General features: G+C 39.4%; 1 protein-coding gene and 1 pseudogene across 2 annotated transcripts in view; one reads left to right on the top strand and one right to left on the bottom strand.

Annotated features, from left to right (window-relative positions):
* Nucleotides 1–3,562: 3,562 nt before the first annotated feature.
* On the top strand, nt 3,563–5,835 carry LOC131148425 (leucine-rich repeat extensin-like protein 7; annotated as a pseudogene).
* A 797-nt stretch (nt 5,836–6,632) lies between these two features.
* Nucleotides 6,633–15,353, bottom strand: part of LOC131164107 (exocyst complex component EXO70A1) — a 69,984-nt gene continuing 61,263 nt past the window's right edge. For both annotated transcript variants that reach the window (XM_058121075.1, XM_058121083.1), the window contains 2 exons: nt 7,061–7,314; nt 6,633–6,984 (listed from right to left, as the gene is read on the bottom strand). In XM_058121075.1, the coding sequence (XP_057977058.1) occupies nt 6,867–6,984; nt 7,061–7,314 (372 nt within the window). In that variant the 3' untranslated portion in view covers nt 6,633–6,866. The remainder of the gene's footprint in view (nt 6,985–7,060; nt 7,315–15,353) is intronic.

Genomic DNA, 15,353 nt, shown 5'->3' with positions numbered 1-15,353 from the left:
TATGAGACACAATTTGCCCTTTTCTTTTGTTAAGTATAAAGGAATTCATGAATGGGCTTAGAATTAAATCCAGAGACAAAATTTGTGACGAGAAATACTACAAAAGCATATGTTATGAGGATTTTTTTCAAGAAAAAAGAGCACATTCATGAACTTCTATTAAATAATTCTTGTAGAATTTCTCTTACTTCGGACTTATGGACTTCATTAAATACTGATGGTTAATTATATTTAATTGCACATTTTTTGAATAAAAAATTGGAAGTTTCAGAAGAAAGCGTTAAGTTTTTCAAACATGTCTCCTCCACACACTGGCCTAGCACTCAGTAACAAAGTCATAGACTTATTGGTGAATTAGGGTATAAACAAGAAACTATTTTCCTTAACATTAGACAATGCTACATCCAATGACTGTTTTGTAGAGTTTTTGAAGTCTAATCTGAACTTGAAAAATGCTTTGGTAAGGGAAGGAAAGTTTTTTCATGTTCGTTGTTGCACTCACATATTAAATCTCATTGTTCAAGATGAACTAAAATTATCTCATTTGACTGTGGACAAAATAAGAGATTATGTCAAATATGTGATTCACAACATCGGAAGTTTAGATTTCAGGAATGTTGTGAAAAGGTGAGAGTGTCACGTGTGAGAGGATTTCACCAAGATTGTCCTATTAGGTGGAATTCTACTTATATGATGCTTGAAAGTGTTTTGTACTATAGAGATGCTATTTGTCAATTCAAGTTTAGTGAGAAGAATTTCAAGTTTTGCCCAAATGATGATAAAATGGAAGGAAATTGAGAAAATTGCTTGTTTTTTGAAGGTTTTTTATGACTTTACGAATATTTTTTCTTGGACATCTTATCCAACTGCAAATTTGTACTTTCAAGGAGTATGGAAGGTACAAGTAACTTTACTTAATACGGCATTGGGTAATGATGTCTTTTTAAGGAATGTGACTAGTCAAATGCAAGGGAAATTTGACAAATACTGGTCAAATAATAGTAAATTTTGACAATGGCTATTATTCTGGATCCTTATTTCAAGATACGATTTGTATATTTTTGTTTAAAAGAAGTGCAACCAATGTCTTGGAAAAATCGAGTAAACGACATCCAACGTGAGATGCATTCTCTTTTGATGAGTATGTGAAGCACCACTCCCCTTCGACTTCTAAGAAAATGTCTTCCTTTGAAGCAACTACTATTCATGATCATGGTCATATGACACATATATATGACACATATTACAACATCAGTTGATGTGACACTAAAAGTAAGATGTTTTTTTAAGTACAACTTTTATTTTACTTTTATTATACATCTATAAAATCTTTATATTTCTATTGTTATTTACTTGTTTTTAGGGTTTCAAAACTTTTGCTAAGGAAGATGAAGAAACTACAATGTCAGAACTAGAAATATTTTTTAGAGAGCGAATGGTAGATTGGATAAAGAATTGGATATTTTGAACTTTTAGAGGAGTTATGAATATGAGTATCCAATTCTTTCTCAAATGGCAAGAGATACCTTATCAATTCCAATATCAACTATTGCATCGAAATCAGCAATTAATATTGGAGGAAAAGTGATAAATATGTCATGTAGTTCTCTTACGCCTGATAATACTGAAACTATCATTTTAACTCGTGATTGGTTGTATAGTCGAGGAGGTATGCTTATTTAATTATATTTCTATGTTATTATAATTACTATGTATTATGCAATATTTATTTATTTATCTTTTGAATTTTGAATGCAGTTTTGTAGATGAGGAAGAACTTGCTAAAGATATTGATTAAGTTTAAAGAGTAGGTCATACCTCATTTAGTGTATCATCTTGCTCTGTTTGACTTTATTTGAATATTACTACACTAGCACAAGCTGCGCAGATAGTGCTTTTATTTATCTTTGAAAATTATGCCGTTAATAAATTATTATTTATTTGTTATTTTAACTTGCAGTGTTGAATAAATTATTTGTAAATATTTTTTTCCAGATTAATAACTTGTAACTTTTGAGATGCTAATTAATAAGTTCAATTTATGTTATTCTATTTATAACTTAAATTATATTTTAAATTCTTTCATAATAGGCACACGAGGAGTAGAAGATGAAAGCTTTGATGTCACAAATGAAAGCATTTCAATTAATTTAAAGCATTCAAATGATTTTGAAGTTATTTGAATGATGGATTGAGATTTTTTTTTTTAGTTTGTTGATAGTTTTAATTTGAGAGATTCACATGATTTGAAAATAATTGTATTTAAAGAAATTCACATACTTTAAGAACAGTTATAATATTTAGATTTTAGATTCACACGAGTCACACGGTTTGAGTTTCTATTTTGAGTTGGATTGGGATTAATTTATTATATTTTATTACTTATAGTTTTACTTGCATGAATCAAAAGTTGTTAATTAGTATAAATGATTGAATGATTGATATGATTACTAAAAAAGTTAATATAAGCTATCGTATACAACTTAAATTAATATGATAAAAAATAAATTATTAATAAAATTATATTTGAGAATGACGGATTATCCGTCCATCCGCCATGAATTATTCGACCTGAAACCGTCTAATTCGCCACTTAAACGAGTCGAATATGGATTATAATTTTTTCACCTGATAATCCATCTTATCCACACGGATAAACCTACCCAATCCACTTTGTCGGGTCTACACACCACACACCATGTGAAGGCGGAAAAAATAAAATAATGGAAACATGAAGGCAGGGAAGTCCATTTAAATTATAACGGCACAGGATCTGGAACCCCCACCAGAGAGTGACCCATTTCCTGTTCCAGGCCCAACCCCCATTTCCAAATTTAAACACACTACGGTGACATCAAAGGACATTGCCATCCATCCCGACTTAAACGCACCGGCCACGTCGATTCTCAAATCCACAATCAGCGTGCCGCCGCTCTTCTGACGCTGGGCCATCTCCTGCGTGCTCCCTGCCTGCAGCTCCGGCTTATCAGCCGGCGAGGCCCTTCTGGGGAACTGCACATGGATCACATCGTGCTTCCCTCCTCCCAACCGAAGAATTTCGGAAGGAACCCCCACCGCCTCCGCCTCCGAAAGGAGATTGATCCCGTTGTAGATGTAACAGTCAACTTTCTGAACGAGAATCGTCGGCCGCTGTATATTGGGGTTCAGCGCAATTATGTCGGCCTCCCAGCTGGCGTCGTTGACGGCGGAGAGATTGAAGTTGGAGACGGAGAGAGATTCCAGCCGGAACGCCGGCGGACGCTGGTCCTGAAACATGTCCCACAGGATGACGCTCGCCAAGAAGCTGAGGAACACCACCAGGCATATACCATAAAACAGACGGTCCCCACTGGCAGGGCTGTTGCCGAACCGCTCGGGTGGGTCTGGGGGTGCGGCGTAGGTCGCCGGCGGCAGGGTGTAATGGTAGCTCGGCGGTGGTTGCTCCGGTGCGGCCCTCGGCGGATCTTCAGCCGAAGAAGCCATGGAGAGAGAGAGAGAGAGAGAGAGAAGATGAAGGTAGGAACCAAGAAAATGCGCGGCTACGGTGATGGGGGGAATGTAAATGGGGCGGAGGGGAAGGCCTATATGCGACCGGAAAGCTAAAAGCGGCGTTTGGGTTGGGAGCAGCTGGATGCGGTAATTGCTTTGACGGGAGGGAGAGAGACCGTTGCTGCCTAGGAATAAAAGGTAACTGAAAATGAGGACTGGCAGTTAGTTTATAACGGGCTTTGCTGCTGTTCTTGGAAGAAGGGGGGTGCTGAGCTGGAGCCTGGAAGGGAGAGGTGGCAACTTGGTCGACGACGGAGGCAGCATTGGATTAGCTGGTTTTGTACACATCCCAATCAGAAATATTGCATATTTTAGGTTTGGAATTGGGATGGACATGCACCCATTCCCAATCACTCCTGGTGAGAGGTCAATGGGACACGTGCGTCATTCATACTCCCATCTACAAACCTTTGGCCCAAGTAGACCTGATAAAGCGGATCGGATCGGATAATCAGTCACGGATAAGGCGGATTATCAGGTTAAAAAATCATAATTCATATTCGACTCGTTTAAATTACAGATTAGGTGGTTTCGGGTCAGATAATTCATGGCGGATGGGCGGATAATCCGCTATTCTTAAATATAATTTTATTAATAATTTATTATGTATCATAATAATTTAAATTGTATACGAAAACTTGTAATTAGTCTGTGTATTAATTTTTTTTAGTAATTATATCAATCATTCAATCGTTTCTATTAATTAACAACTCTTGATTCATGTAAATAAAATTGTAAGCATTAAAATATAATAAATTAGTCCCAATTCAACTCAAAATAAAAACTCATACGTGTTATATAAATTATGGTATTTTTTTAGTAAAAGGATATTAATATATATTGAAATGCATATTACGAAAAGATAAAACAAAGAAACAAAACTATAAAAGAGCTACAATTTTACTATCATTAATTAGTCTAAAATTTGTACAAACAACATTTTTTGGCCCATGAACACTTCACCAATTGCCAGTCAACACTTTTTGCGTAATAGTTAAGACCCCCCCAACTGTTTAGTACAATACTGATAAAATATATCAAAATATAATCAAAACACATTAATGAAGACCAATCAACCCCACCATTCATCTTCTATCTTCAATGCTGCAGCCGTCTTTGCCTAATCCTACAAGCGAAACCATCAAGCAAGCTTCTTGTGCCCTCACCTGATCAAAATTCTTCTGGCTTTTCTCTTCCTCCCAACAACCATAACACAAGCTGCTGTGAGTGTGGGTGGTGGTGGTGGTGTCAGCATTGGCATTGGCATTGGCAGTGGCACTAGTGGTGGTGGTGGTAGTGGTGTTTGGATTGGGGGAGGAATTGGCAACCCAACTCCATCTTCAGCAAAGCTTGAAGATGCTTATAGATCTCTCCAAGCATGGAAATATGCAATTAAAGAAGACCTACTTGAGGCTTTAGCCACCTGGGTTGGTCCCAATGTGTCCTCTTACAAAGGGGTCTTCTGTGGAGTCAAACAAGCACCACCGCCATCGCCGGAATAGATCTCAACCGAGAAAATCTCCGGGGAACTCAAGTAAATGAATTGTCTCTGCTCAGAGACATGTCTCTTCCTCACCTCAACAGCAACAGCTGCTTCGGCACAGTCTCTAAAACTTTCACGGACCTCTCTTCCCTCCAAGAATTAGATCTTAGCAACAACCTCCTCTCAGGTTCTTTCCCCACGACAACCCTGCTCATGCCAAATCTCGTCTACTTAGACCTCAGATTCAACAGCTTCGCAGGACCAATTCCAAAGGACTTATTCAACAAGCACCTTGATGTGATCCTCAATAATAACCAGTTCAAAGGCCAAATCCCTTCAAACTTAGGCAACTCCCCTGCTTCTGTCATAAATCTTGCTAACAACAGATTCAGCGAGAGCATCCCATCTAGCTTTGCTTACTCAAACTCTAGTGTGAAGGAGATTTCATTCCTCAACAACCAGTTAACGGGTTGCATACTTGCATTCCAGAGGGAGCAAGGTTCTTGATGAATATGCAAGTGCTAGATTTAAGCTTTAATTCGCTGACAGATCATTTGCTGGATTCTCTGTCCTGCTTAAGCGACATTGAAGTGCTCAATTTAGGGCACAACAAATTTGGTACTGGGCTAGCCTGGGAGTGGCTGGCCAAGGGGGGCTGGAGGGTGTGGTCTGCGTCCATTATCCGTGTGGTCGTGTGGGCTGTCTGTGTGGCATGTGGGTCGTGCAGGCACTGGACTCTAGGCACTTTGGCAATGGGTTGTGGGCTATTGGGCTTTTATGGGTTAATTGTTATAGGCTTTTAGCGGGTTTTGCGGATATCCGCCGGATAAACCCGACCTGACCCGCTAAGGAGGCAGATATGAAAATGGAAAACCATATTCGACTCATTTAACAAACGGTTGATTATAAGTCAGTTAAAACGGGTCAAATGCGGTTCGGATTAACAGATTTTTATCCATTTTGTCAAGTCTAGGCCCGACCCGATCTGTAACTTGGAGCTCCAATCTAGTCCAAAACATGACCCAGTTTCCCTGGTAGGTTAAAAATACCAAGGGCAAGCATTGCTTCCTGATGCCAAGAGCAAAGGCAGCGGCAACCTTGCCAATTTAGAGGAAAGGGTTCCAAAGAATTACTGTTGACCTCGAGCAAATGAGTTCCAAACGGTTACTGCAGTTCACTTGACTCTTAACGCAATAGACTGGTCCTATTAGGAGAACAATTAAGTGCAAATAAACAGCCTGCCTTAAAGGGGCATCCTTACAGTTCCAACCATAATTATTGAAGCCTCACTGTATTTGTGTAGCCATGTAAAATGTATAGTACCATTGATATTCCACTCGTGCTAAACTTTGATGAACTTCACCGAATCTCCTTGCAGTCATTGTGCGTGGTATGGTAGTAAAAGTGGAATGCAACAACACTGTCACACTAGATTAATTTATTTGCAGAAATAAGAAGTCACCAAATAAGCCATAATTAATCCATTTCAGTTACTAATCTCTATGCTAACATGAGTCAAATTTTGATTCATGGTCTAAATTAATAAGTAGAAACATCTCAATATGAATTAAAGAATAATATTTATTATGAACAATCCCAGTTAGAACTATAAATAAAAAATTTATTATAACCATCACTGTTCTCCAACCCACAAATTACACATGTGGATGCTAATTTAATAAAAATGGAGCCAGGAAAATAGAAATGCAACCTTAACTCAACATGTACACACTCGACCACCTATTCTTTAATCACATCATTATACAATAAATAAATTAAATAAAAAAAATGTTGGCAAAATTAAGTTTCAGACCAAAGAATTCCATACAAATATTTACCGCTTTGGTTCGCTCCAGGTCTTCCCCTCAAAAAATTCGCTCAGCATGCGCTCAAGATCCTCTGGAGCAAATCTGATGTACTTCTGGGGGTTTTTCCCATTCTCGATCATAGACCTGTAAAACCCATTTGCATAATCCATATAAAAAACTGAGGATTTACAAAGAAGAAAAGATACCACACAAAACATACCCAAACCGTTTGATAAAAGATCTGTATGCAGGCAAGAGGACTTCAGCGACAGCCAGCCTTAAAGACTCTCGCAACTCGCTGTCAGGAACAGTCCATTGTGATTGCCTTTGATGAAGCTCCTCAAACTGGACATTAAAAGTCTTGAATCTGTCTTTTACCATTGCCCTTGAAGCATTGCTACTCCCGCCATCACCTCCCATCCCACCACCGCCACCTGATGAAGCAAGGCCCTGGATAGTAAGACACTGCAAAATCTGCAAAGAAATGAACATCAGCTGCCTAGGATGAAGTTTAACTCCATAAAATTCTTTTTTTGATCAGTAAGGGTGAGATTTGTATTTACAGGACACCAAGGGGCGCCTACCCAATGAACAAAAAACCACCAAAAGGTCAAAAGAAACAGAAAACACAATTGAATAATGGAGGTCTGGTGTAAATTCCAAAAATTCAATACGAATGGGTATGCATAGTCAAATTCTTTTGCTTCTGTACATTTCCTTAATTCTCCTCAAAAGCCCTCCTATTTCTCTCCCTCCACATGTGAGAACACACACAAGAGGGCCAACACCCAAATCCTGTAGAACTCCAGGGCCTTTATGTCCTTGCATATAAGTTTCAAGCAGAAGAGAATATGACCAGAAAAAAGTCACATCACCTGGTTAACTTTGAACCACTTCAAATGCATCAAAATGTGGCTAGGGCTCTCCCCTACGGCTTTGTACATACAGCATCCGTGAACAAGCACACCTCTCCCATTCTCACATCCAGTTGGTTGATCATGCTTTTATTCCACATAACCAGGACACTCCCACAGTGCCCCTTACTGCAATGAGGCCCACCCCAACCTTTTACCTCGTCAGATTAATCAACATCTAGGTAGATATCTTCCAACTTGATTTCCTGAAGGCGTATCACTTCCCACTTCCATCTTTTAAGACAACCTTCAATCACCACTCTCATCAGGATCATGTAATACTCCTAGCATTCCAAGCTACTATTTGCACTTAATAGGCTTTCCAGTGCTGCTTACTCCACTGCTACTACCACAGTTTCCTCTTTACAGCCACTTCACGAGCAACCCAATGACTTTAACTCCTTTCCTTCTTGTGTTTGGGGCTCCTGCCCCTCTCTTCGCAGTTCTCCCTCCTCCTCTCATCAAAGGCTCCTTTTTTGTAGCTAGAAATAGACAAACCCAAGAATTTTCCAAATCACTTCAGTAAGTTATTCACTCATTTCAACAACTCCCAATTCTGTAACCAGATCCTCTTCATTCCTTTCTACAATTCCTTTACTGGGATCCACTGGCTGCAGTGAGATGCCGCCAGTCTAGCAACAGATCACTTTTTCCCTTTTCCAATTCCCTTTTTCAAGTGCAAGATGAACAACTTTCTTTGACGGCATCTCAAACAAGAACAAAGTCTCGCATATCTCCAACACACTAATGCTTGTTGCAGCCTCCCAGGGCTTATTCAGCCATCTTCTACAGTTTTACCTCCTCTCTTCAGACTCCATCCTCTCCCAACAAACCTGCCATCTCCAACAAGAACAAAGTCTCGCATATCTCCAACACACTAATGCTTGTTGCAGCCTCCCAGGGCTTATTCAGCCATCTTCTACAGTTTTACCTCCTCTCTTCAGACTCCATCCTCTCCCAACAAACCTGCCATCCAGAGAATGCCCTAGAACTGAACCTTAGATAGACACAATCTAGGCTCACTCATTATATCAGCTGAGGCTTCTCAGTGTCTCACTTTCAGCTCATCAGTGTTCCTTACGTGCAGCTTCCTAAATGATCCTCCTGATCAAAAGGAGCTTCCAAACCCACTTTTTCACAAATTCTTTGAATGCTTTCTCCAGATGCTTCTTCGAGTGATTTGCATTAACTCATCAAAGCTATGCAAGGTAACGCTATTCCCATTTCATCCTTTCTAAGCTTTCCAAAACTCCTAAACTACATCTTTTTTTTAATAAAAAAAAATGTATTAAAAAATAAAGAAATAAAGGAATAAATGAAGAAGAGAGATGACAACCTAAACGAGGACAAGATATCCTCAAAAAAATAAAAATGAAGGGGAAGAAAAATTAAAACCTGACAAGAATTAACCAAGAAAAAAGACCCTTTTAAACCCTTTCCATTGTCGTTACCAAGCACTTCAAATTTTCTCTTACCTCTGGCCCTTCTTCAACTTACTCCTTACATAGTTGCTTTTTATCCATTACATCATCCTCAAAAACAGAAATCCCTCCAGTCCTTCCATTGGAGATGATGGCACATCTGATATATCCACAAGTAAATCAGATGTGTCAAAACCATATCCATACTTTTCCCAAAATTCATCCAAAACATATTTCCCAACCCCCCCCCCCCCCCCATTTATTCTTCTCCTTACCTTTGCTAACCCCATCATCTGCAGGACCCTTCCAAACATTTGGATCTTCTGTAATACATAAATTACCTTCTGTATTTCTCCTTAAAAATTTTTTTTGTTATCCCACCAGAATAATCTTGCTTCTCTTCAAATCTTCTCATTTCAACACACATCTTTACCACTTTCTGATGAGCATAATTCTTCTTGGCCCTAAACTTATCAGAGTTGGCTCTTACCAATAGATTTTTCCCTCAAAACATCAATTTTACAATGAATCTCATCCACACAAGCTTCATGGTCCTTAGTAAAAACCCTTTTTCAACAACCGCTGCTGGAGGTTCACTTGTTATTCTCTCCTCACCCCAAATTTCTTCCCCAACTTAAGGTACAGAAACATCAACCATACTCCCTAAGTTGTCGATTCTTGCCCTACAAAACTTAGTTGATGTGTGTTGCTTGTGACAAGGAAGTAGCTGACTGATCTTCTCATTTCAACTTACCACCATGATGAGCATAAATCTTCTTGGCCCTAAACTTATCAGAGTTCATTCTTACCAATAGATTTTTCCCTCAAAACATCAATTTTATGATGAATCTCATCCACAGAAGTTTCATGGTCCTCAGTAAAACACTTCTTCAACAACCACCACTGGAGGCTCACTTGTTATTCTATCCTCACCCCATAGTTCTTCTCCCACTTAAGGTACAGAAACATCAACCAGACTCCCTAATTTGTTCGCAATTCTTTCCCTTCAAGACTTACAGGATTGATGCGTGTAACTTGTGACGAGGAAAGACTGATTTTTTCCAACTGTTAAAAGGAAGTATTTGGGTTCCATGACTTTATGCTATGGTATGTGGTTCTTGAGCATGTATTACTCCCCCTGCACATTAACTGAGCTAACTTTCGCCCCACCTTGCAAAGTTGGAGGAGGATATTAGGCCTGCTTTGAAGAAATTAATTTGACTGAAACCATGGGGTGCCCATTAAATTATTTGGATCAACCCTTGCAAAGAAGATGTGCTATCTGAGCGCACTCCCAATTCCAAAAACTTATCTATGCAGTTAGTTTTATTCACCACTCAAAATTGATTTTTTCCAAAAAAAAAACATTAACAAGTGAAACAATCCAATTTGCAGAAGGCCGAAGACAAGTCGCAAACCCATTTTGAAGCTGATACATTGATCTAATCCACCAACTCTTCATGATCTCCCCCCTCCAAATGAACAAAACCTCCTTCAAAAACCTTTTTCAGGCATAGACTGGAAGTCTTTCTTTTGATCCACATAGATTTGAGGAGATTCTCCTCAATAACTACCTTTGATAACATCCATGGAAAAAGGAAGAGGAAGGAACAAGCAGGAGAGCGAGAAAATGAGATAAGAGACATTTTTTCCTCTTTATTCTCACCAAATTTATATTCCAAACACTCTGCGCCCTCCTTCCAGCCTAAAGCCACTAGGTTCCAGGATTTCTCTTCAAAATTCTAGTTTAGAATTTCTACATCACAAATACCATGTCACTAGCAAATAATATACACTTTTCAAAGTTGCATTTGGTTTGTGAAATCCAAGAATGTCTCATGGGAATATTCTTGTTTAGTTCATGTTCTTGCATATACGGCAATGATGCCCACCCTGTTTGTTTTGTTTCAAATGAAAATCCTATAATGGATTTCAATAAGAGTACAAAGATATCCCTTGACCAATGTATAAAATAACATATGATAATATTCCTATCTTCATAATACTAGTAAATACGCCATGTGCATTGCACATTATTGCATGTGAATAATTTTATGTAAAGATACTTCTATGTTTCTTGAAAATGTTTAGATATATTTTTCAAACAAATTAATAATATATTGTAAAAATTTTGTGATTACACAAATATTAAAGTATAAATATTTAAAGGTATTTATAATAATTTATATTTTTTCAAAACTAAAGACACAAACATAGACATGAGATAATATTATGACACCACATAGATACTAACACACGAAAAATCTTTAAAATATAGGATGTGATATGACATGAATGCTCTAATTGATATTATAGGAAATATTAAATTTCAATATTTACATATTATATGTTATATTATAAATAAAAATTTAATGAACACATGTACATTTCCATTTTTTACATTTTAATAAATGAAAAAAAGGGGGGGCAACTGGTGCACAAAGCTCCTGCATATGCAGGGTCGTGGAACATGATGGGTCTATAATATAAAGTCTTACCTTGCATTACTACAAAAGGTTGTTTCCACGCCTCAAACCCATGACCTCTCTAGGTCACACGGCAACCACTTTACCATTGCACCTAAGCTCCCTTTCTTTTAATGAATACATATACATTTCATTTTCTTAAGCTAACGGAGGAAAATGCTCTCAATTGGTGAATTAGAAGGATTCACATAGTTGACCGACTTAAGGCTTGTTGCTGTTGTTGTTATTGTTGTTGTTGTTGAATATAAATTCTTCCAATGAAAACATCAATAAATTTATCACAATTTCTAAATTGTGATTTACTACCTAAAATGTTTATAATTATTATATTTATTTACTTAATGGTCAATTAATGAGTTTTAGAATTTTCAAATAAATTAAAATTTTTATTTGGAGGTATGTCTAGATCTATAATTTCATTTATAAAATTTATCTTTTAGAATTTATATTATTATTTATCTAAAATGAAGTTAGCCACTTCACAATAATTTTAAAAGAGATAAAAATTATACATATTTTAGTTTGGGATATTCCTTCAATATGATGAGTGATATAATATTAAAAGATAAATTAAGAAATGAACATATTCGAAATAAGTTAGGCATAGCACCGATAGAAGATAAGGCAAAGGCGGCTTATATGGTTTAAGCATTTGAACATAGACAAATTACTATATCAATAAGGAGGAGCAAGCTAGTTGTTGTAATGGTACTAGAAGAGGAAGAGGTAAACCTAAAATAACTTGAAATGAGGTAATAAGGCAAGATTTAACAGCTCTCAATAGTAAAAAAAAAACGCCCTCAATCGCATGAATTGGTGAATCTAGCCAACCCCACATAATGGGACTTAAGGTTTGTTATTTTTTTTTTTGGGTAACGCCGGGTATCCACAGCCGTCAACGCGCGTCCGTTTTACGGTCCGCACGCATGTCACGGGCTAAGCTTGTTCAGGGCATTATGCTTGCCTATGACCGCTTATCTCGTGTGTTTGGGATGGGTTTCCATCATGTAAATACTAGTGTAGGGTTATTTTCTAGTATTTCTTTCATTGTAAGCCAAATAAGGCAGTATGACTCCTCGGTCACTTTGATGTTTCCTAGTACTAGAGTGAGAATGGCCTAGAAAGCTCTTTAGGGGAGGGTGAGTGTTCATCAATCATTGTAAAACTCACTAGCAATTGTCAACGTGCTTAGCCTACTTGCCTCCCTCGCTAAGTACAACATGTCAACGGAGGATTTGTTAATGAATTACGTTTGCTTCAATATTTACTGCTTGGTTGCCACGGCTTTCATGAATTGATTATTATTTCTGCTGCTATCTGATTGAATGTTAATGAAAGTGCTTCGTGGATGAATGTTGGCAAACAAAAGGCTGGCTAGTTAAGCAAGAGTGCTTTAGCTAGCGCCGCACGGCCCTTCACAACGGTGTGAAAAAGGCGGACCGTGACATTTGGTATCAGAGACAAGTCGGTGACACTTGGTGAGAGCCCAAGGTTGAGTTGCTACGTGAATTCGATTGCCTTCGTTGTTGGGTTTGGAAAGCTTTGGTAAGTGACCATGGCACCAAACAATGCTGAGAGGATCAGCGTGCTGGAAGCACAGGTTGAAGAGTCAACCAACACTATGGCCGCGGAGGTGGCCCAGATGAGGGAACTTGTTGATGAAGTGAGGGGATTACAAAAACATCAAGCAGGTTTGATAGGCGACATGTTAGAGGACTTTCGCCACACTGTGGAAACTTTGCAAGCCCGGATGGCAGATCTGGATGCAAAGGTAAATGTAATGGTTCTTGCTATGGGGAACTCCAACACTTCGGGAGTTAGCAAGACCAAGGTGCCAGAACCCACGACGTATGGGGGTGCCCGAGATGCCAAGGAGTTAGAGAACTTCTTGTTTGATGTGGAGCAGTACTTTCGCGTTGTGAGGATGGCCTTAGAACAGGCAAAGGTGGATACTGCAACCATGTACTTGGTTGGTGATGCCAAACTGTGGTGGCGTACCAAGTACAGAGAAATTGAAAATGGAAACTGTGTGATTGATAGTTGGGCAGACTTGAGGAGAGAGCTCAAGGCCCAATTCTTTCCTGAGAACGTTGAGTATAATGCAAGGAGAAAACTGAGAGATCTCAAGCATACGGGGTCAATCAGTGAATATGTGAAACAATTTTCTGCTTTAATGTTGGATATTCGGGATATGTCGGAGAAGGACAAGTTGTTCTATTTTCTAGAGGGGATGAAACCGTGGGCAAGAACTGAACTTCATAGGCAAAGGGTTCAAGACTTGTCAACTGCACAAGCGGCTGCAGAGCGCTTGACAGACTACGCTGGTGATGAGACCACTTCGTCCAAACGGTTTGGCGGAGAGGGAAACGGTGGAAAGTCTTTCAAGAATGGCAAACCCAAGAGTGGGGGAGCCGACCCTAATTCATCAACCTCACAGGAAGCTTCGTCGTCTCGAGGGTTCAACACACCCAATGGAAAGGGGAAGAGTAAAATTGAGTGTTTCTTGTGTCGAGGTCCTCATAGAGTTTTTGAGTGCCCTCACAAAGCATCACTTAATGCCTTACAAGCTTCCATTGTAGAACAGGCAGTGGAAGACGATGGGGAAGAGGATGATGCCCCGAGGGTGGGTTCAGTGCGGTTGGTGAACGCATTGGAAAAGCAGGCAAAAACACCGAAAGTTACACGAGCAAAAGGGTTAATGTTTGTGGACTTGAGGATAAATGGGAAGAGTACTCGCGCTATGGTGGATACGGGAGCTACTCATAATTTTGTTTCGTAGTTGGAAGCAGGAAGACTCAACTTATCCTTAGAGAAGGATACAGGACGCGTGAAAGCAGTTAACTCTGTAGCCCAGCCTACTCTAGGAGTAGCCAAGCAAGTGGGTATAAAGCTTGGACAGTGGGAAGGTCATGCGAATTTCACAGCGGTGCCATTGGATGACTATCCAGTCATTCTAGGAATGGAGTTCCTAATGGGGACGAGGGCAGTGCTGATGCCTTCGGCGGGTTCCCTGTGTCTGATGGGAGATCACTCGTGCATGGTGCAAGTCGTTGCAACGAAAGGAGACGAAGGGAAGTCCCTTTCAGCCATACAACTCAATGAAGGATTGGGTCAGGGTGAGCAGACACGTCTAGCCACGGTGGTGGTAGACAAAGAAGTAGGCCAAGAGCTAGAGCCTACGACCATCCAAGCGGTGTTGGATGAGGATAAGGAGGTGTTGCCGGATAAGCTGCCTCACAATTTGCCTTCACGACGGACTGTGGAGCAAGAGATCAAGTTGTTATCAGGAGTGAAACCACCTGCTAAAAGGCCATGTTGGATTGCGCCTAGAGAGATAGTAGAGTTGGGGAAACAGCTTGATGAAGTGGAAGCGGGATGTGTTCGCCCTTCCAAAACACCGTTGGGAGCATCGGTGTCGTTTCAGAGGAAACATGAAGAGCATCTACGGAAGGTGTTCGACAGGCTGAAGGGAAACAGTCTGAATTTGAAGAAGGAGAATTTCTCTTTCGCTCGGTGGAGCAACAAATTCCTTGGTCAAGTCGTTGAACAAGGTCGTATCCGGAGGGGTATGGAGAAGGTAAGGAGGATTCAAGAACGAAAGATCCCCACAACAGTGAAGGAGTTGCGTTCCTTTCTTGGCCTTACTAATTACTGCAGGAAGTTCGTTAAGGGGTATTCGCGGAGAATGACTC

Source organism: Malania oleifera, chromosome 1 (genome assembly GCF_029873635.1).
Source record: "Malania oleifera isolate guangnan ecotype guangnan chromosome 1, ASM2987363v1, whole genome shotgun sequence".
In the NCBI taxonomy this organism is placed as follows: domain Eukaryota; kingdom Viridiplantae; phylum Streptophyta; class Magnoliopsida; order Santalales; family Ximeniaceae; genus Malania; species Malania oleifera.
The sequence above is the reverse complement of the archived record's forward strand: the minus strand, read 5'-3'. Positions and strand labels throughout refer to the sequence as shown.